Below are 22,310 nucleotides of genomic sequence, written 5' to 3'. Positions count from 1 at the left end.
TCTTCGTGCTCAGAGCCTGCACCACTCTAGCCTTTGAAAACCATCCTGGGGAAAGCCCACCTTCTTTCTTTAAAGAACTTTGTTTTCATTTATTTCTTAACGGTTTTATTGACGTATAATTCACATGCCAGACAATTCGACGGTTTAGATATATTAAAAGGACTTGTGCACCATCTTCTTTCTACAGCTAAGGCTAGATGTAGCAGATTTATCCAGACTTCTGATTCCAAGGAGTCGTCTTGTGTTATGACCAACAAGGAAATGTGTTCTTCCTAAGTGGAGTGCATTTAATTTCCCACACTGCCACTGTTCCCTTATCCTATTTCGGTGCAGGGGCAACCTGGTAGCTACCCTGTGCGACCATTTACATACTGAAAGGCACAGAACTAACACGTAAGTGTATGAATCGGGTGGTTTTCACCTTAAAGGAAGTAGAATTAAAATGTTCTGTTTTTACGATGGCACTTTCCCTCCTGTTCTTCAGAAAAGGATTTCCAAGTGGAATTAGCACCTCTGAAATCGGCACCTGCCTCACATGTAGTCTCTGTTGACTCCAACTTTTATAGCGGGGCTGCTCTTGGCCAGAGTCTCTAATGGACATCAGGGCCCTGATCAGGTCAGAGGAAGGGTGCCTTCGTGGGAGAGGGTGGAGTTGAGATGTGAGGGCTCATGGAACTCTGAGGCAGCTCAGAGAGCCAGCCTCTAGCCTGAGCTCATCCACTCTGACTGTGAGTTTGTGGCTCTGGCGCACTCAGAGACAAAGTCAGGGCATTGTGATCTGCACCTCCTGAGGGTTTCCTCACGTGAAGGCTACAGATGTCCTGTGTTGGCATGAGATGGTTCTTTAAACCCGAGGTTTGGCAGATGCGCCTCTGAGTTACCAACATGGAAAATGCTGCATCATCTCTGTCTGTCCATTTCTAAAGTCACTAAGCGCTAGTTGGTGACTTATTTAATTCCACAACAGATAAACGAGTTCTACTTCTTAGTGCTCCCATAAAGCCCCATGGAGGGAAAAAAAATAAGGGTATACTTACAACTGTTTTTGTTTTTTCTTGACTTTATTGTGATACTATGTAACATACACAGAAACAAACCCTACAGGCTACAGACCCTTCTCGATTTACCTAGAGGGGCTACTTTTTAAAAAGTGTTAGGCCATAGGTTCTGGTTCTTTTCAACTACTGGGTATATCACCACCAAGCTCCCTTTCCTAAACCTCGCCTCTCGGGCTGGAAAGTTGAGCTACATAACCTCCTGGCTACTTAGACACACACACATACACATCTTCACATTTGGCCTTTTGATTTCTAGCCCCTTAGTGAGGTAAGCATGTTGAGAGCCCCTCAGAAGAAAGCAGAAGTAGAAATACTTTGCTAAGTAGCGATACTTTTATTAAAAAAGTATCTTTTGTTCTTGATGATTTTGTTTTTTAAAACTTTTTACTGTAAATTAGGTGGGAGTTTACATTTCAGATCATCAATTAGGTATTCAACAACTTAAACTACATAGTAAATCTCCCAATAGCTTGCCCCACCCCAGCCCCCAGCTTTGAGTTTTCTTCTCCCTCTAATAGAATGCTGTCTTCCCTTCACCCAGCGTAACACCTTTCTACAGTCTACCCATTGCTTCCCCGTTCCCTCCGACCTCACTGTCTCTTTCTTTTCGTTTGTCTTTATTTTTCCTTTATGATGGTGGCCCTTTTGTGATTGACTAAGTTCACTCTAATGTTCTCCAAGTCCATCCATGCCATGCATGAGGTGCTTCATAGTTCCATCATTATTCTTTAGCAATGCATAGCATTCCTTTGTATAAATGAACCGAAGTTGATCTTTTCTTCTTCTGCGAGGGCATCCCATCGTCCTGCTATTGTCAACAGTGCTGCGATGAACGTGGGTGTGCATATTGTGCTGTGACTCTTAATTTCCAGGGTGTTTGCCCAGTAGTAGAATTGCTGGGTCATGTGGTGTTTCTTTGCCCAGTTGTTTGTGGAAGAGCCATATGCTCTTCCATAGTAGTTGTACATTTTTACAGTCCTCCAGCAGTGTTTGAGGGTTCCAGTCTCTCTGCACCCTCGCTAGCAGTTGTTCTTTTCTGTTTGTTTTGTTTTTGAACTTTGCCGTCACTGCCAGTGTAGGCATCTCATCGTCATTTTGATTTGTATCCCGTAGATGGCTAGTGATTGAGAGCATTTCTTCATAGATTTGTTGGTTACCTGGATGTTGTGTTTGGTGAAGTATCCAGATCCTGTACCCATTATTAATTGGGTTATTCATCATTTTCTTGTTGAAGTGTTGCAGTTTTCTTTACGTTTTAGAGATTAGTCCCTTGTCTGATATATCATTACCCAAAAAATGTTCCCATTTCTCTTTTTACTTTTTTGATAGTCTTTTGACACACACAAGGGTCTTATTTTTAGCAGGTTCCTGTCTTCTATTTTGTGGTGTGTGTGGGTGTCTTTTTAAATATTTGATAGTGTGCTTTTGACTAGTATTAGGGCCCTTAAGTTTATTTTCTCATTGATGATATTTATAGTTGTAGGATTTACATTTAGGTCTTTAATCCATCTTGAGCTTGTAAGGTGTGGGTACTGTTTCATTCTTCTGTAGATGGAGACCCAATTTTGCCAGCGCCATTAAAACTATCTCGTCCCAGGTTGAGATCAGTTAATCAGTAGGTGGATGGATTGACTTCTGGGTTTCCTACTCTATCCCATTGGTCTATATATCGATCGTTATACCAGTAGCAGGCTGTTTTGACAACTGTGAATGTGTAGTAGGTTTTGAGGTTGGGAAGTGAGAGATCTCCTTTGTTATTCTTCATTAAGCAGTACTTTGCTGATCTCCAGTCTCTCCCCTCTCCCTATAAAGCCGGTAATTAGCTTTTCCATTAATTTAAAGAGTGGTGCTGGAATCTGAATTAGAATTGCATCTATTGATTTGGGTCAGATTGATATTTTCACAATGTTAAGCCTTCCTATCAGTGAACATGGAACATTCTTTCATTTACGTAGGTCTCTTGGTTCCTTGTGGTAGTGCTGTTACTTTTGGATCTTACCATTCACTTGGGAGAGATAAGGATTGATCACCATGGACAACTACACCATCTTAAGTACTTTCTTCAGAGGAGGCATTTTGGGGACAGACAAAAGAACCAACTCCAGATACTAATCGCCCTGATAGAAATTTAGACTCTTTCTCTTCTGTTTAAAATACATTCATTCATTCATTCACCACAACCCCTGTGTTGAAGCTCTGTGCTGGGAGCCACTTCCGGGAACACTGAGATGGAACCCAGGTTCACATATGCTCCCAACAAGTGATGAGTGGGTTGTTGGGTGAATGGATTGCAGGAAGGGAGAAGTCTAAATCTTTTCTGTTTAAGTAACATCAGAGCAAGGTCCCAACTCCTGGACCTCTCTACAGCCTCTGCATTCCGACCACAGTGGTCCCCTCCCATCAGCCCTAGCTACCTCACCCTCCTCTCTCTCTCTCCATTACTACCACCTTTGGAGAAATGAAAGATAAAGGCCCCTTTCAAAGAGCAGATTAGCAAATACTTCCCCAAATTCTCTCTGTATGATCTTAATTCCCTCTTTTTGTTGCCCATGAAGGAGCCCCGGTGGTGCAGTAGTTAATCTCTCCTTTGCTAACCAAAAGGGCAGCAGTTCAAAACCACCAGCTGTGTTTTGGGAAAAACATATGTAGCAGCTGCTTCCATAAAGATTTGCAGCCTTAGAAACCCTATGGAGCAGTTATATTTGGTGTTATAGGGTCCCTGATAGTCAGAATCGATGCAAAGTCAATGTGTCTTGGTTTTGTTACCTATGAAGAAGCTGAAAACATTTTTCAGAAGCTGAGTTACAGAGGTACCTATTTTCTTTGTTGCCTTTACTAGTGAAACAAGTTCAGACTTATGAACCGCCCAAATTAGCTGACCAGCAAAGTAGTACTGATAACTGGGGTGTATTGAACACTTTGAGCCTGTTACTGTCCTAAGTACTTTATGAATACCACATACCATTAAAGCAACTCTGAGTGTCAAGTTCTGTCTCTCGTTTTACACAGGAGGAGATGAGCTGAGAGCATTTAAGGGAATTGCCCAAGGTGACACCGCTAGGGAAGGTTGGAGCCAGCAATCTGACCCTGGAACCTGTTCTTACAACCACGACACCCTCAGCCTTGCAGCTGCGTAGTCGGAACTTCCCTGTTGAATGTGCTTTTTCCTCAAAGTGGCCAGTTGCGGAGCATAGCCTTCGAAACGGGGTGCCTTTGTTTAGGATACTGATTGTGTTTTGTAGCAAGATGCCTGAAATGGTGGGTTGATTGCTGTTCCGCTTCTCCTCCATTAGTTATGGACGTGAGCAAGGGGCAAGGCTAGTTTGATCTTTAGCTTTCGCTTCCTTTCATCCGAATCAGAAGCTCGGCAGCAGAGGAAGGAAGCAAATGAGCACGCCCCTGTTCCCTGGAGGAGACTCCCTGCTTTGGTAACATCACAGCTAGTCTAGCTCCTCAGACCACACCACTTCACTACCATGCCTTCTCCACTTCTCAAGACAGAATGCTGGTTCAGAGCCAGGAGACACAGAAGCCCACGGGACATGGGATGTGGTGGGTGGCTTTTTAGTGGATTCAATTTTTGTTATTTCTGACTCTATAGTGAGGATGACTTTATCTTGAAAGTTCAAGTGTGCAGGCACCCTTTGCTGAACGTTCTGACTGACTTCCAGCAATTGTTAGGGACCAGTCAGACACTCTTACTTGTTCCTGCCCTTCCATTTAATGAATCCATCTGCCGAGTTGTGTTGTCGGCCTCTGTAGGTCTATTATACTAATATCTCCCATATTTGTTTGGATTAGGGAGGAGGGGTGGGGGATTAAGAATTCAGAGTTCTTAAGGATTGAGGGGCTAGAAAGGTTAAGTGGTTTGAACAAACTTGGAACAAATTGGTTTTTGTTGATTTTTATGCTTCTGTGTCTCTTTTTAATTCCCTACCCCACCCTCACCCCCATCCCATTTACATTTCCAACCAGGTATATCTTCGCAAAGAACCTTTTTGAAAACGGCTCCCTCAGTGACATCGAATGGCACATCTATCAGTACTGGCACACATTTCTCATGCAGGAGTTTGCCAGCCGGCTAAGATTACATGGCTTCATCTACCTCCAGGCCACTCCCCAGGTAACACAGAATCTGTACCGTCTTTGACGTTAGGGGTGCAGGAAACCTACGAGCGGGCGTGCTCCACACGGCCGGTTTTCAGTTTGGAGACATGAGCGTGAGGGCATTGTGCAGAGCGGAGTGTGGACACCAGACTGTCCCAGCTCTCGGTGCCCTGCGCCCACAGGCCGTGCTGGAGCAGTTGCACTGTGCACAGAAGGGTCCCTCTGGAGGCACCACCAACAAGCCAGCGGTGCTGCTGCTTCCCCCAGGTTGGACTCTAGGACCGGTGCGGGGACCCTATCACTGGCGCTCCTTTTGCCTTCCTTCTGGGGCACCGGTGTCTCTGGTGGTCTGGATGGGTTCCAGCATAGGATGTGGAGAGGAGGAGGAGGGCTGAGACTGCCCTCAGCGACCTCTTTTTGGGTCACGCTGCTGCTGGCAAAGCAAGGTACCCTGTTGTCATTTCGTGACCGGGACTCAAATTCAGAGCTAGCCCAGCCCTCAGTAGGAAGTGGTAGCATGATGACAGGAGTGCTGATATCTCTGCTGGTGAGCAGTGACCATGGCAGCCCCTGAGAGCTTTCCACAGGGGGTTCCTTCTGTGTGAACTGTGGTGCTCAGATTTGATGGATTCTAAGGGCTCTTACAGAGTGATTCTGAGTCAAAGCAAGAGAGAGAGAGCCTGTGTATGTGTAGGCAAATGGCTGCCTGCACCTCATCCTCTGCGAAGGAAGGAAGGAAGGAAGGAAAGAAGGAAGGAAAGAAGGAAGGAGCGCTTGCTGTGGTTCAGAGGGCAGGTTTATAGAGCAGAACTGAAGCCTTCGGGTCAGAGAAAGCCGGAGGGCGGCAGCCCGCATGGCAAGAAAAAGCATGGGAGAGCGAACGACGACACGATGGTGATGACAGTGATGGTGCTGCTGCTGCTGCTGCTGCTGCTGGTGGCGGCCATGTGCCCACCACCATTACCACTGTGGGGGGCTGGCACTTCCTGGAGAGCCTCATTGAGGAAGAATGAGGGGAGCTGAGAGGTTACTGCAACTTAATGGTTGTAAAGGAATGTATTCAGTTAGGCACTAGATGGGACTTTTGGTGTTATCTTGATAACACGAGAACCAGGGACCCTAGAGTGCCCACTTCCTTCCCCAAAGCCACCCCTCACCTCCTCTGTGAGATTCAGAAGTATACCCACAAGGGAGCCGAACAGAACAGAAGCTTCTGTGCAGAGAGCTGTGGAAATGGCCAGTGCTCTCTGCGCGGAGCCCTGGTGCACGTAGAGAGAGGGTAGAGGTAGGTGGCGGTTCTCAACCTCTGGGTCGAGACCCCTTTGGTGATTGAACGACCCTTTCTCAGAGGTCACCCAGTTCATAAGAGTAGCAAGATGACAGTAATGAAGTAGTAACGAAAATAATTTTTTGGTTGGGGGGGGGTGTCACCACAACCTGAGGAACTGTATGACAGGGTCACAGCATTAGGAAGATGGAGAACCACTGAGCTAGGGTGTGGTGGCCTCTCTGTCAGGGCTGTGCTCTTTGCACTACACTTGGCTTCCCACAGGGGGCAGAGGGAATGTGGAGCTCTTGCCATAGTCCACAGAAGAGGTGGTCAGGCCCTAACTGGACAGAGGTGGGAGGAGCAGCCAGGAGTCAACCTCCTGGAGAGAGAGTAAAGAATTGAGAAACTTCCTGGACATGGTTGGGGGAGGATGGTACTTCCCCTTACCCAGTTGAGGAGACTCCAGAGAAAACAGGGTTAAGGCAGAGAACATAGTGGAACTAGGTCTGTGAATAATTTCTTCTCGTTGAATGAGAAAACAAGACAGCAGAAACAGAGTCATGGCTTGTAGTACCCAAGAGTTGTGCCCGAGATAGACACATGAGTGGTGCTAAGATCCCCACTGGGCTGTGTTGTATCAGCCAGAACAGCCATGAGCTCACTGGGGTTGGGGACTGTCTCAGGTCTGTTTGAAGAGGCTGCACCAGAGGGCCAGGGCAGAAGAGAAGGGGATTGAGCTGGCTTACCTCGAGCAGCTGCACGACCAGCATGAGGCCTGGCTTGTTCGCAAGACAACCAAGTAAGTGGGGGGTTGGAGACATGCCTCCTTACGGCCTTCCTGTGTGTTAGGCTTTGCATGCATCCCCGTAAAACGAAGCCCAGACTTGCTGCCATTGAGTCAGTTCCAACCCAGAGCGACCCTACATAGGGTTTCTAAGGTGGTAGATCTTTTTTTTTTTAATCATTTTATTAGGGGCTCATACAACTCTTATCACAATCTATACACACATCAATTGTGTAAAGCGCATTTGTACATTCATTGCCCTCATCATTCTCAAAACATTTTCTCTCCACTTAAACCCCCGGCATTAGGTCCTCATTTGGTGGTAGATCTTTACAGGAGCAGACAGCCACCTCTTTGTCCTGAGAAGGAAGAGCGGCAAATGGGTTTGAACCATTAACCTTTCAGTTAGTAGCCCAGCATTTACACAACAGCAACAGGTTCAGAATGACTGGAGATGGTTGGAAGTGTCTAACATTTGATTGGAGGGTGGCCAAGATAAATGGCTCTCTGAGGCCAGCCTCTTCCTCTTTTTATCCCTGGTGATTGGACCAGCACACGCCTGAGTTAGCTGTTCTGGGCCGAACCAACCCATGGATCTTGGTGGATTGTGAATCACTACGCCTTGCAGCTCCATCATGACCTGCTTTGCCACACAGTTGCACTACTGGCCTCTGCCACACCTTGACATCTCATCTTCCACTCTGCACCTCCTGCCAGCCACTTCGTTGTCTGCTTCCTTGAAGTTGGACCAGTGGCAAGAGTTGGAAAGACTTAACTGTCCCATGAAAGAGTTGGACTGAGCCCTCTGTATTGCTGTGTGGACTAATTAATTGTTGTATTCCTTATCGCTATATAAACCTATCTAATGTATGAGGCTGGGTTGACTAGAAAAACAAATTTAGTGACACTCATCTATGTATTATAAGAAAGAGCTTTATATCAAGAAGTAATAGTATTTCAGGGAAACATACCAGCCCAGTCCAACTCAAGTCCCTAAGTCCGATACTAGTCCATAAATCCCTCTTGAAACTCACGCAGCCACATAAGTTCATAGTCTTGTGGACCCAGTGGCAGTGGAAGCATCACAAGACTCTGGCAGGTCTTGGCCAAGTATCTCGCCAACAGGAAAGTGAAGCAGAGCCTCCTTATGAGAAGGCCAGGCCCGCCAGGATGCACCATTGGGCTGTGACCTGATTGACAGGCTAGACTCCACCTCTGCACTGTCTTCAAGTTGACACAAAATTATGTAAATAGCACACGTGGTGAAAGTTGGCAGACAGTTAAGGGTCTGAACTTTGTTGGGCAGCTTGCCCCTTTCACCAAGTTGAATGACCTTTTCTCCCATTCAGCCTGAGGATGTCTTCCATGTGAAAGGTCAGCAGCGCGGACCTCATTGTCCGTGTTGAGACCACAGAGAAATCTCAACCTTTCTCTTCCCAACCAACTGAAGTGATTTTACCCCTGTGCTATCCACATGTGATCGGAAGCGCTGGTGGTGTCCTGGGGCAGTCATTGGGTTGCTAACCGCAAAGTCAGCAGTTCGAAGCCACCAGGTGATCCGTAGGAGAAAGATGTTTTCTGCTCCCATAAAGAGTGACCGTCTGGGAAGCCCACAGGGGCAGTTCTCCTCTGCCCTGTGAGGTCACTGTGAGTTGGAAATCGACTTGATGGCAGTGGGCTGGTGGCAGTGGTTTGGTTCCACGTGATTTCCTTGAGAAGCCCTGTGAATTAGGACCGTGCTCTGCATCCCCGAGCCTCGCTGAGTGTGCTTCTGTCCTCCTGTCCCTGCCATGTTCCTATGTGCACAGGGTCCACTCAAAAGCCCTGCAGAGCACTCCATTGCTGGTGCTGGACGTCAATGACGACTTTTCAGAAGGAGGAGCCAAGCAAGAGGAACTCATGAGCAAGGTGGGAAGACCCGACCTCCTGCTTCCCAACCGGGAGTGCTCTGCCTGGGTGTACGTCCCCTTTCTGGCATGGGTGGCAAACTTCAGTGTGATGGGCAGTGTGTTTCTGTACCTCACGTTTCATGTCACACGCAAAGCACACGGATTGTTCCTACCTCATAAATATGGTCCTTGTATGCTGGAAATCTGGGGTAGTCACTGTTAAAATCATAGGCTCGTAGGTGCTTCTCAACCGACTCGCCTCCAAGGTGTTCTCAAAGTTGGGAAACGAGGCTTCTGGACTCCTTCCCAGCTCTGCCCCTGGTCACTGGCAGCAGCACACGCTCACTTTGCCTCTTGTATAACCTTCCCCTTAGCACAGACCCTGCTGAGCTCCGCGGCGCCGTGTGCGTGTGGATGATGACTGAGATCCTCTGCTGCGATGGGCGCTTTAACTTGGGGTTTACTCTTTCCCTTTCTCCAGGTAGACACCTTTGTAAAGCATCTGTGACCAGTGCTCTGCTCTTCTGCCTGGGAGCAGGGCTCTCCGACTTTCTGAAGCTAAAACGTGTAGGCAGCCACCAGCCTTTCCTAAAGTTGATTGGTTTCACTTATTTCCTATGTCAGTTGTTCTGTCTACCTATATCTGTTGGTTGCCTGTAGACACAAAGCAGTGCCCCCCTGAGAACAGCCTTAGCTTTTCTTGTTGCGCTCTGGTCCAATACGAGTGCCTGTCGTCCCACAAGTGTGCACTCAGCCAGGCCTCACCGGGGGCACCCAGGACGGAAGTCAAGGCGCTCAGGAACCAATGAGAGCTGGAAAGAGCCAAGAGCCAGGAACGGAAGCCTGGACTCCGGGGAACTTCTCTGTCTCTTCCAGTCCTGCAGCTCTTGGTGAGAAGCTTAGGGCTGGGGACCCTTGTATTAAAGAACCTGTCCAGAAGGAAGGAAGAAATGAAGGAAATAATGAAGAGCCTGAAGCCCACGCATGTAACATTCAGGGTGGAGTCATCCTGAAGCCCTGGTCTGCTCTGAATACATTAACCAGTTAGTTTCCATTGATCTTGAGTCGGTCTCTGCTAGGAAAAACAAAAACAAAAAACTTGATGTGTGCTGTACTGCAAGCTGCAAGAGCAGTCTAATGTTAAGGGAGAAAAGCCATGTGGCTCTGTAGAATGGGAGTGTGCCATTGCAGGGATCTGGATGGCTCGGTTCCCAGAGACGAGCTCTTGTGCTGAATGAAGCCCGTGCCTGTGGCGGGTGCATTGCAGGCCTGCGGGGCAGCGGGGCGCAGAAGAGCCATACAGCTCTTCCTAACACTTCTGTAATGTTCTGAAATAAAAAAGATGTGGTTTCTTTGTCTCATGTGTTGTTTTTTAACAGCAGCTTAACTGAGATATAATTATGTGCCATAAAACGTACCCATTTAAAATGTGCACTTCAGTGATTTTTAGGGTTTCTACAAGGTTGTGTGACTGTCGCTACAATCCATTCCAGAGCATTTTCATCATTCCAAAATAAACCCCGTGCCGATCAGCATTCACGCCCCACTTTCCCCGAAGCCTCGCGGCACACAGGCCCAGAGCAGTCACCGTAACCTACTGTGCCTTTAGGCGTTATCCAGTGTGGGGTTTGGAATGGGCTTCTTGATCCAAGCCTACTGTTGATTTTTGCCATAGCATGCATCAGTGCTTCGTTTCCTTTTATGGCTAGCACTTCAGTAGTGGCGCTGTGGCATAAGCATTGGGCTGCTAACCACAAGGTCAGTCATTCCAAACCACCAGCTGCTCTGAGAGCAAAAAAGATGTCTTATTTGCTCCCCTAAAGATTTATGGTCTCAGAAACAATACAGGGTCAAAATGAGTTGGAGTGGACTCAGTGGCAGTAGACTTGTTTGGGGTTTTGATTTTTTGGAGTACTTCATTGCATGAATTTACTACATTTTCATCAGTTGAGGAATTTGAAAAGCTTCCCCCTTTTTAGCTGTTATGAATCATGCTGCGACGAACATTTGTGCACAGGTTCTCATGAAGATAAATGTGTCCATCTCTCTGGCATAAGTACTTAAAAGTGGAATTGCTGGGCCAGATGGCAACTCCTCATACAACATGTTAAGGACCTGCTGAACTTTTTCAAAGTGGCTTACGTTTCCACCAGCAATGGATTTCTCATCAATACTTTGTCTTTTTTTTTTTTTTAATGGCTTCAGGTCAGTGAAAGAGACTTTATTAAGGGCCCAGAGGCATTGGGCTCAGGAGAACACCAGCAGGAGGCAGGAGAGCCGGTAGACGGGCCCTTATTTGACCTTCTTCTTGGGACGCAGGTTGTTGGTGTGGCCACACTTCTTCTTGCGGCAGTTAACTGCACGGGGGTGAAGGCGAGCATACCACTTGTGGCAGATCATCTTGTCGCAGTTGTACTTCTGGGCCAGCTGGTGCAGGGACGGCTCGATGATACCACCACGCAGACGCAGCACCAAGTGCAGGGTCGACTCTTCTGGATGTTGTAATCCGAGAGTGCGGCCATCCTCCAGCTGTTTCCCAGCAAAAATCAGACGCTGCTGGTTGGGGGAATGCCCTCCTTGTCTTGGATTTTAGCTTTGACATTCTCGATGGTGTCGCTGGGCTCCCCCTCAAGGGTGATGGTCTTGCCTGCCAGGGTCTTCACAAAGATGTGCATCTTTGTGTTAGCCGCTCTGGCCGCCTCGTTGAAAAGAAAGCGGGCGGCCTACTTTGTTCTTTTTATGATAGCCCTCCTAGTGGGCGCATGCGGAGCCCTGGTGGCATGATGGTTATGCATTGAGCCACTAACCTTGTGGAACAGTTTGAAACCAGCCATATGCTCTGAAGGAGAAAGATGAGGCTTTCTATACTAGAAAAAAGTTGAAGTAAACCCACAGTGGCAGTTCTACCCTGTCTTACAGGGTTGCTATGAGTCAGAATTGAGTCGGTGGCAGTGAGGTTGATTTTGAATTTTCGTGGGCTCTTATGGCATCCTGGTGATACAATTAGTTACAAATTGTGCTCAGGGTAGTTCAAAACTACCAGCCGCTCCATGGAAAAAAGATGAGGCTTTCTGCTCTTAGAAGGATTTACAGTTCTCAGAAACTTTTGGGGTAGCCCTACTCTGTCCTATAGGGTCAAAATCCACTTGATAGCAGTGAGTTTGGTCTTGGTTCTGAGATGTGCACTTTCCTGCTGGCGAATGCTGGAGAGGGTGTTGTCCTGCACTTACTATCCATTTGTATTTCTTTAGGACAATGTTTTGTCCATTTTTCAGGGGCACTTTATCAGATGTATGGTGAACACTCTTTTTCTCCCAACGATCGTACTGTCTTTTCCCTTCCTTGATGGTGCCCTTTGAAGCACAAGTAACTTTAAATTTGATCGAGTCCAATCTGTTTGTTTTGACACTTGTGCCTTTGGCAAGTTGAAGAAGGCTTTGAGTAACTCAGGACCACAAGACATAGCCCTGTGTCTGTCTGCTCTTAAGTTATATCGCTTTAATTCCAACATTTAAGCCTATGATCCCACATGAGTTAGTTTTAGTGTCTGGTCTAAGGAATGGGTCCAGCTTCATTTTTGCACATGGCTAGCCAGTTGTTCCAGTATCATTTGTGGACAGTGAACTGCCCCAGCCCATTGGTGACACATTTGCCTCCTTGCTCTTGTGCGTGCTGCTTCAGGCCTCAGAGAAAACCAGGGATGCAGATGGGGTGTTTGGTGTGTTCAGGAAACACGGTGGTTTTAGTCTTTCAGCTGGGGCAACCAAAGTGTGAATTCTCGTTATGTTTCCTAGGAACCTGTAGTGCAGTAACCACCTGTGAAGTCAGCCTCTCTTCGTTCATTCAGCAAGTGCTAGGATCTGCCTTATGCCAGGTACAGCACCGCAGAAAGGAGGCCTGTTCTTCCCTCAATGATCCAGTGGAGAAAGCTGTACTCATTGCAAGTGTGGTGAGCATTTCAAAAGAGGAGACACAGGGGAAAGGGTGGGGAGTGGGGGAGGCTGTAGCACATGGGGTTACCATAATCTGGGATAGCTTTCCTAAGAAGGTCCCCTGAGCAGGAGCTGGTGGAGTACTCGGGCAGAGAGTAAAAGCATGTGGCTGGAGCCTGGAGAGAATGAAGCAGTCCATCCAGGTTGTCAAAGCCAATTATGGGTTTTAAAGGTACTCTTCATTCATCGTCTTCACTTTGAAAATACAGCTGTCCCCTAGGAGAGCCAGAGCCACCAACAGTCTCATCTAGGTGAACCGAGTTACCATTTTCTCAATTGGTAGCTGAGAACATCTGTAGAGAGAGTGAGCGTTTGAATGAGGAGCAGTCACCTTGCCCCCTAAGTAACGAGTATGTGTGTGTGTGGTGGGGGGCAGGGGGGGCGCACTAGTCTGGTGGAGACTTTGCATCTGAGGAGTGGGGCAATCACTTCTCGGCCTTTTGGCTAAGATCAAGTGTAGTATCTGAGGAGCGGGACATCACCTTGGAGACGCAAAGGGGTTGCTGGGGATGGGAAGGCACCCCGAGCACCTGCTGGCTCTGTTAAGCATTTTGCCTGAAATACACCCCTTTCCTCATTTTTGTCGCCTGCCACTATCAAGTAAGCCTCGGGCTGTTCTTCCTCTTAGGTTAGGCTGTCCCCTTGAGTCCCGTAACTTGGATGAATACCTAAAAATAGCTGCATTTCTGTCCAGCGTTCAGTGTGGTAAGACCTGCTATTCTGGAACCTGCATATTACATCTGGCTGGGTTTATAGCATGCCAATTGAGGTTGTGCAAGTTTTCAGATGGGAATGTGAAAGCAGAAGGTGATAGTTTCAGGTGAAAGAAGTGGTTGGTTATATGCAAATGCTAGAGTCTGAGGGTAAAGGAAGCCAAAGAAGTGAGACTGTGGGACTTGTAGCCTCCACTTTAAATAGGGGGCAGTTCAAATACTTGCCCACTTTCTCCTGAGAGCAGTTTGCTTTCTTGTTCTCTCCTAGTCCTCTCTATTAAGTCTTAAGCAGGACAAAAACAAAGACACATCATGGAGATGAGGAAGGACATCAGTACAGGGTCCCATTGACATCCAAGAATTTGCAGAAACTCCTTAACTGGGGCCCTGGAGGGCAAGGGGAACGCAAAAGCAGGACATCACAGTTGGAAGGGGAACTACAGAAGGGGGAATGACCCTGATTGGGGGACAAACATGATGCTAGACCAAAGAGTTTACAAGTTGGTAGTCAGGACTATGTGACCCTAACAGCCCAATATCCCCCTAGAACATACCCAGACCATATCCCTAAGGGCTAGGCCACCCCTCCCTGGGCCAGCTAGAGGAATGAGGATAGCCCATACTCTGATACACTGCCTGAAGCCCAGGCCAGCCACACTGCTGGTAATGGCCCAGAATTCAGTGGAGACTGAATCCACATGGAGACACAAAGTATGGGTTTGGGCCTTTCACTACTTGTGTTCTTCTTTCATAGTTAGTGCTCAGAATTTAAGTACTCATACACACGCTTCTGAAATGTGGTATCCCCAGATACCATGGCTCACTTCTGTCTTCTTTATCTCTCGCCGCCGCCGTCCCCAAAAATGAACACAAATGCTGTGACTTAAAATGACAGATCTCTCCTCTGACAGTTCTGCAGATTAGTCCAACTTGAGTCTCAACTGGACTAAAATCAAGGCACCAGCAGGGCTGCACTGCTTTCAGGGGCTTCTAGAGGAGAATCTGTTTCCTTCCCTTGCCAGCTGCCAGAGCCCATTCATCCTCCTCCTTCCTCTTCAAAGCCAGCAATCTTGTATCTCTACCTCTTACAGCATCGCACATATCTGACCTTAGCTAGAGAATGCCAGTTAAGTATTGGACTTAACCATTGTAGGGGGGAAACGGACCCAAATCAAATAAGTACTTTGACCCCTCTAAGTTTACAACAGGACAAAGGCCAGGCAATGTACAAGACCATAATGGTGTCCAAAGGATTCAGAGCCACTTTGCCTATTAGTTCATCACAGTCAGAAACAGGACTATAGAACTGGGAAACTAACCAGAATTGGGATACACACTCGTGCAGATTAGAAACACGATTGAATCAGGGCCCTCTGATCAAGGTGGTTGGGATATGACTCATGACCTTGGGAGGCTACTACCTCATTTCCATGAAGGACACACACCAAGGCAAATCCCTGAGGGTGAGGTTGCCCCTCCCTAGCCAGCCTAGGGAGTGGTAGTCATTCACTCTCACAGTTTGCCTGAGGGCAAAGATTTTCTTCAAGTTACTAGTCAGTGGTCAGAAGGGAACTGCATCTTTGTGGAGACTCAGTGAATTTAGAGCTCCCACTATAAATGGGAGCCTTCTGCTCACCTAGTGCTCAGGATTCAAGCTCTAACATACCACACAGCTCATCGGTTCAGATGTACCATCCAATTGGATCACTATAAGAAGGAATTAATTCTATGGCAGTGGGTTTGTGCTTGTTGGCTTGTTTGTTTTTAAAGACTCCTGTGATTACATTGGGCCCACCTGGAACCACAGACTTGTCTTTCCATCTCAAGTCTTAATCATATTTGCAAAGTTCCTTTTGCTTTGTAAAATTAGGACGGCTTTGGAGGGATATTCTGCCTGCCCCCCATCTCAAATACAGTCATAGTGCCTACTGTTGTAACAGCAAAATCTTGACTGGGGAATGGCCAGGCGGCACTCTTGGAGACCTTGAAAGAGGAAAAATGCATTCGCAAGCAATCAGAAGAACTGGCCTTCCAGAAGCTCTGGCCCTGGAATGGCAGTGAGCATAGCTTTTATACTTTGTCTGCACCAGGAGGCTAGCAAGGTTATAGAAGGGAATAGGCAGGGATTTCTAGTGGGGACCTGTTCCTTAGTAAAGGAGGAAGGGGGTCAGAGGATGGGTCCCTTCTGGGAATGAGGAAATACCTGGGGTAAGTTGTGTCCCAGGTTTCTTTTCTGGTTAAAAATTACCCATTAGAAGAAAAAGTATATGTGTGTGTGTAATTATGTAAATAGATATGCTTTTGTATATGTATGTATATATAAGTAAATGGATTAAGAAAACAGATGGACTTTGGGCCTCTACTTAAATCTTTCCCCAGAGCAAGAACAATTTGTTCCAATAATGTGGCATTGTATGATACTCCCCTTCCTGACATGATCACTGAAGACAAAATGGGTGCATAGGAAAATATAGTGAAGAAAGTTGATGGTGCCTGGCTATTAAAAGATAGAGTGTCTGGGGTCTTAAAGGTAAACAAGCAGCCATCTAGCCGGGAAGCAACAAAGCTCACTTGGAAGAAGCACACCAGTTTGTGATCATGAGGTATCAATGGGGAAAGGTATCAGAAGTTCAAAAGCAACCTAATAGATGTGAAGGGGTGTGGATATAGTGGGGACCCAAAACCCACCTGTAGGATAACTGCACAGTCCCTCTAAGAAGGGCCACACAGAAGGGATGATAAATCCAGGGTGCAGTATGACACTGATGAGCCACATAACTATCCTCCCCTTATGTTTTTATTGGTTTTACCTCATGAATCATGTTAGATTTGCTTTTCATTCATTTATATAATTAAGATCATTTGGTAAATGAAAGCCAAGATAGATAAACCTTCAGAAACAGTAATGGAAAGAAAAAAATAAAACAGTAACAGGACTAATGGTTCCCTGAGAGTACGGGGGAGAATTGGGAGCTGATAGCATTGGCGACTTTAATTCCACTTGATGCGATCAGACAACAGAATCGTATGTGAATGGAAATATTGGATGTGTGAGATATGGCAAAAATAATAAAGGGGTTCCTAGGGGGTAGGGTGGAGTGGGAGGAGATAAAGGAGAGCTGATATCAAGGAGCTCAAGAAGTTTCAAGAAAGAAAATGTTTTGAAACTGTGTCACTAGAGCAGTGTCTGACAGATGTGGACACTTTCCAGGACTTGCTTTTGAGGTGCTTCAGACGAAACACAAACCAGACATTTTATCTTGAACCTGATACCTGGACTTTGAGGTATTGGTGTAATCTGCACATTTCTTAGGGATTGCCAGGGATTATAACTCAATGTTTAGGATATCTGAAATTGAGAGGAAGGCAGAATGAATGAGATCCAAAGATGGCCCTAAAGGGAATAACAGAATTTTCAGGCATGAAATGTTTGACATTTGTCCATAATGGAGGTTAAAGTGGTGTAACCAAAAGAATTGACAGATCTGAGATTAATGCCCACTGGACAATGGGGGCTCCTTAAAAAGGGCTATCTTGAAGATGAACTTTTACAAGATTTAGAGGAACTAAATAGCAACCAATGGATGACAAAGATATGTAAAACTTAAATAAAATTCATTAACATTAAATAAAATCTATTAAAAAAAACTGACTGTGGTAGCAATTGTACAATACTGCTTGAGGGGATGGGACTGTGGAATGCTATGATATCTGTAAGAGCCCTCCCCCCAAAAAAGAGTTCCCACTAAAAAGATTAATACAAAAAATAATTAATTAAAACCCATTAGGATTTTCCTTACACTGTTATTATAAGGAGAGGATGTTTTTTCCCCAAAGACTTGGAAATGTGATGGAAATTGCCCATCATGTAGAGAAGTCAACACAATAGTGTAGTGAATTCTCATGCCCTACACCAATTGGCCTAAGGTCAACCTGTAGTCAAACCTGTAGTTTGACCAAGTCAGACATGGTGACTCATTGTACTGAGGGAAATCATGAGTCAGAGGAACTGTGAGGGGAGGTGTCTCAGGAATGGGAAATAAGCTCCAATGGGGTTTCTGGATGTGGGGGAAGGGTCAGTGTAGGTAAATTAAACAGCCATATTTGAGAGTCTTGAAGCAAAGCATGGCAGCATAAAGGAGTCAGGCGGCCTGCAGTGCAAAACATCACAGGGTCTGCCGTGAAGGTGAACTGAGGGAGGGGAGTGAGCACTAGAACTGATGGAGATGATGTGTATACAGCTCTTTCTAAAGGTGACCCAACAAGGACGCGGATTTTATATCAAGAAAACTACTATTAAAAAAAAAGAAGAAACAAAGTTCCCCAATGGTTACCATGAGTGAAAGAGGAAGAATTTTTGCTTAGAGGGCATTGAGTTTATGTTAATGGTGGCAGAATAATTGGGATATCACTAATGGTCACACAGCAGTATAATCAGTGTCATAAATTGTACATGTAGAAGGTATTGAATTGGGAAATGTTTTGTGTATATATTTTTGCCACACTTAAAAATTAATAATTACATTACTAATAAGTACAAAGAAGAAGAAAATGTTCTAAAGCTGATTGTGGTAAAGATTGTACAACTCTTTTTGAGGTGACTGAACTATTGAATTCTATGATAAGGGGAAGAAGTGTCAATAAAACAACTTTTTTTAAAAAAGTGACCTTATCTATGGTTTCTGAGACTGTACATCTCTGTGGGAATAGACAGCCTCATCTCTCTCCTGAGGAGTAGCTGGTGGGTTTGAGCCACCCACCTTAAGGTTAGCAGTTCAATGGCTCCTACCAGCGTAAGATAAATGTAAACGATTGTGTTCTGAAGCTCTGAACCTGGATTGGAAATCAAATCTGCCTGAGTGACTTGGATCTTCCAGGCAAGACAAAGCTGTTCCATTTTTACTGATGACGACGTTCCCAACAGCAAGTCTCAGAGAGCCCATCATCTTGGAGAAGGTATCTCAGGCAGGCAGGCACAAGGAGAGAGAAGGGAGTCATTCTGACACGTGACAACCGCAGCTTGCCCTTGGGGGAAACATTGTTGGGTGGTAGGTAACTGTGCAGCAGCCTTTACCTGTGCTGTTCCTTTCAGTTTAATGAGTGCAGAGTCGAGCTTTACTTAATCTGAGCTAATGTTTGTTTTCTCCCTCAAACTCTGTTATTCTCTTGGCCAGTCATGTTTCTGTTGTATCCTGCCTCCCTTTCACTCCCCACCTTCCACCACCCTGTGCCCACTCCCCACTCCCTCAAGGTCAACATGTCAGAAACTCTTCACACACACACACACACACACACACACACACACACACACACACACACTGTACTCCCAGACAACAAAGCCAGTTTGTACTTTGCCAATCACCCAGTAGACCACATTAAGAAGTCTCGGTCATCTTTGACCTGCAGCGCCCTCTCATCCATTCTCATCAAATTCTGCCCATCCATCTCTGAAACCTCACCACCTCCGTCCTGCTGCTCCAGTTCAGGGTGCAGTGGAAATTGTGACGGACTCTCTAACATTCATCCTGCTCTTGTATAGCAGCAACCTTACGCTCTTTTTCAAGCATTGCTGTGCCCAGGAGCGGCTGGAATGCCCTCTGCTCCACCACCAGTACCACCACACATGAGCATCTCTTCCTCGAGCCACCCCAGGTAAACAGTGTGCAAAAGAGCACTGTGGTGGTTCTGTGTGTTTTAAGTTCTGAGTGCTAAGGACAACAGTGAGATCCTGAAGTCTAATTTTGAGCCTCCAGGTGGATTACGCCTTTATTGAATTCCTTCCGACCAAATAGCCAGTAGTGTGAATAGCCTTGTTTTCAGGCACAGTGCATTAGAAAGTGAATTATTGACAGTCTCCAGGCCAGTGGAGGAAGGGCCTGTCTAGCCCTAGGGAATTGCTTGGGTGTGGCCTTGATGGAACATTGGGTTCTGAGGTTTGCATAGATCTTGAGTCAAATCCTGACTGCCTTGATTGAAGGCCACAGAATTATTTTGTTTTGCTTTGTTGTTACTCTTTTTAAAATGTTAGTGTTTTTCTGTATATGAATATCAGGATTGGTAAATCCATAGAGACAGCAACTGGATGTGGCGGGGGAAGTATGTTAGTCCAGGTAAACTAGAGAAACAAATTCATAGACACTCATGTATAAGAAAGAGCTTTACATTAAAAATGAGCTGATACCAAGGGCTCAAGTAGAAAGCACATGTTTTGAAAATGATTATGGCAACAAGTATACAAATGTGCTTGACACAATGGATGTGTATGTATGGATTGTGGTAAGACTTGTACAAGCCCCAAATAAAATGATTTTTTAAAAGTAATTTTATATTAAGAAAACATATCAGCCTGGTCCAGATCAAGTCCATAAGTCCAATATTAGCTCATATGTCCTATAGCAGACTGTAAATTCCTCTTCAGATTCATGCAACACATGCTATGATGCTAAGTGCAGGAAGATCCCAGGCCAGTGGGTGGAAAGTCTTGTGGATCCAGTGGCGGTGGAAGCATCTTAGCACTGGCATGGTCTCCACGTGGCTCCTCCAGCTGCAAGGCTCTGGCTGCCATCACCACAGCTCCATGTGGCTTGTCAACGGAACGTCTCGCAGAGAGAGAAGCGGAGCTAGCATCTAGCTTCCCGTGAGCTATTACTCTCCTTCGCACCTCCACCTGATTGACAGGCTAGACTCCACCCCTTCACAAGTGGACAGGAGATTATGTAACTGCCACAGGAGGTTAAGGGGAAATGAGGGGCTAATAATGAGCCCAAGAAGAAAGAAGTGTTCTCAATTTGATTCTTAAAAAGAGACAGGGATTTTAAAAAAAGACAAGGATTAGAATAACATACAGCCTCTCACCAGGATAATGTGTCTTTGTCATGTTTTTGCCCTCTTTAAGACAATGTTCTCCGTAAGTTATACTTGTGTTTGGGGTCTCTTGCCCCCTGGAACCCTGGTGCTTGTAGTGGCTACACATTGGACTGCTAATCCCAAGGTCAATGGTTTGAAACCACCAGCCAGCTCTGAGGGAGAAAGAAAGGCTTTCCACTTGCATAAGGAATTACTGTCTCAGAAACTCACAGTGCCATAGGGTCACTGTGAGTTGGAATTGACTCGAGGGCTGAGTCTTTTGCCCCTACAACATGTGAACACACAGCTTCAAGCCAGGTCTCCTACTCCTCCTAAGCGGAAGTTCGACCATGTTCTTCCAAGCTGCTCTCCCATTGCTCCCATCACAAGCCCCCAGGATACATCTGGTGGTTCCCGTATGAGGATGAAGTACTTCTTCTCCCCTCCCCTCCTTTGTCTTCTAGAACTACTCATGCTTCCAGTCCTAACCCTCTCTGTAACTCTAACAGCAAAACTGTCCCCCGGGAATGACCAGGAGGCACTCGGAGATTTTGAAAGAGGAAAAATTTATTAGCAACCCAGAAGAACTAGTGTTTTAGGCGGGCAAGCAGAGCTTTGATGCTCTGTCTGCACCAGGAAGCGGGGTGGGGGTGGGGGGCTTCCTAGTGCAGATGTGGCTGTTTGTAAAGGAGGAAGGGGTCAGGATGGGTGCCTTCTGGGGATGAGCAGTATATGGGATGAGGCAGTGTGATGGGTTTCTTTTCCCTATTACAAGTTTCCTCACATCTCCAGCCTCATTGTCCATGGACATTGTGATTAACCACTCTGTGTCATATTGGAATGAACATTGATTGGAGATCTCTCCTCCATCCTATGCTTTGACTTTCTGGACACACAACGTTAGGGTTCTCGGATGGGTTTCCCCAGTTCTCGCTTTGCCACCCTCAAAGAATTCACATGGCAGAAGGACTCTTATATGCCCCAGTAACTTGTATGAGGGCAAAGGTAATATAGTCTCTGATCATACACACGATCTCTCGAAAGCGTGCAAGGCTGAGAGGGGAGCTGCGTGAGAGTTCGGGAGAGCCCCCAAACCACGTGGTAAGTGACTGGAAAAGGCCGAGAAACCAAGAGGAGCCCTCCGAACCGAAAGCCTGCCCTCTGTTTCTTTTGTCCCTTCCTACCCCCACTTGGGGGCTGTGGTTGAGGGCAGTGGCCATTCTTAGTGGCTACGTTGAGGCACACGTATGACGTTGTGTTGCTGGTTTCTCCTGTGCATGCCAGCTTTGGGTCTTCCCCGTGGGCTTCTAATGTGCCTTCTTTCAAACCCTTTTATTTGTGGCATGACCAGCTGATTTTCATGTAGCATAGGCATTTGGTGGAGACAAAACCTTTTCCCATGATCTTCCTGCCTGTCAAATCCATCTCTTGCCAAGAGTTTTCCACTTTGTTGCTGACCCTTTATGAGATATCTATCTCCCTTTCCTGGACGTGGACCCTCCTGATAACATGACACAGGAGATGAAGATTGGTAGTTCAAACCCGCCAGCTCCTGCTCGGGAGAAAGAGGATGCAGTCTGCTGCTGTAAAGATTTACTCAGAAATCCCAGCGAGGGTTGCTCTGAGCCAGATGGCAGTGGGTTCCGTTGGG

At 46.3% G+C, this 22,310-nt stretch overlaps 1 protein-coding gene and 2 pseudogenes across 3 annotated transcripts in view; 2 read left to right on the top strand and 1 right to left on the bottom strand.

Annotated features, from left to right (window-relative positions):
* Positions 1-22,310, top strand: part of DGUOK (deoxyguanosine kinase) — a 48,123-nt gene that overhangs the window by 22,329 nt on the left and 3,484 nt on the right. The window contains exons 4-7 of one of the 3 annotated variants that reach the window (XM_004696096.2): positions 5,034-5,181; positions 7,119-7,234; positions 9,028-9,127; positions 9,590-10,466. In XM_004696096.2, the coding sequence (XP_004696153.1) occupies positions 5,034-5,181; positions 7,119-7,234; positions 9,028-9,127; positions 9,590-9,616 (391 nt within the window). In that variant the 3' untranslated portion in view covers positions 9,617-10,466. Of the gene's footprint in view, positions 1-5,033; positions 5,182-7,118; positions 7,235-9,027; positions 9,128-9,589; positions 10,467-22,310 lie in introns of those variants that run through there. The other 2 variants (XM_045286798.1, XM_045286799.1) reach the window with 2 other exon arrangements.
* LOC101639891 lies at positions 11,400-11,783 on the bottom strand (annotated as a pseudogene).
* Positions 13,525-13,744, top strand: LOC115868319 (annotated as a pseudogene).

Source organism: Echinops telfairi, unplaced genomic scaffold (assembly GCF_000313985.2).
Source record: "Echinops telfairi isolate 266 unplaced genomic scaffold, ASM31398v2 ScPeMD7_9;HRSCAF=40, whole genome shotgun sequence".
In the NCBI taxonomy this organism is placed as follows: Eukaryota; Metazoa; Chordata; class Mammalia; order Afrosoricida; family Tenrecidae; genus Echinops; species Echinops telfairi.
Note: the sequence above shows the minus strand (reverse complement) of the source record. Positions and strands in the feature narration are given on the sequence as shown.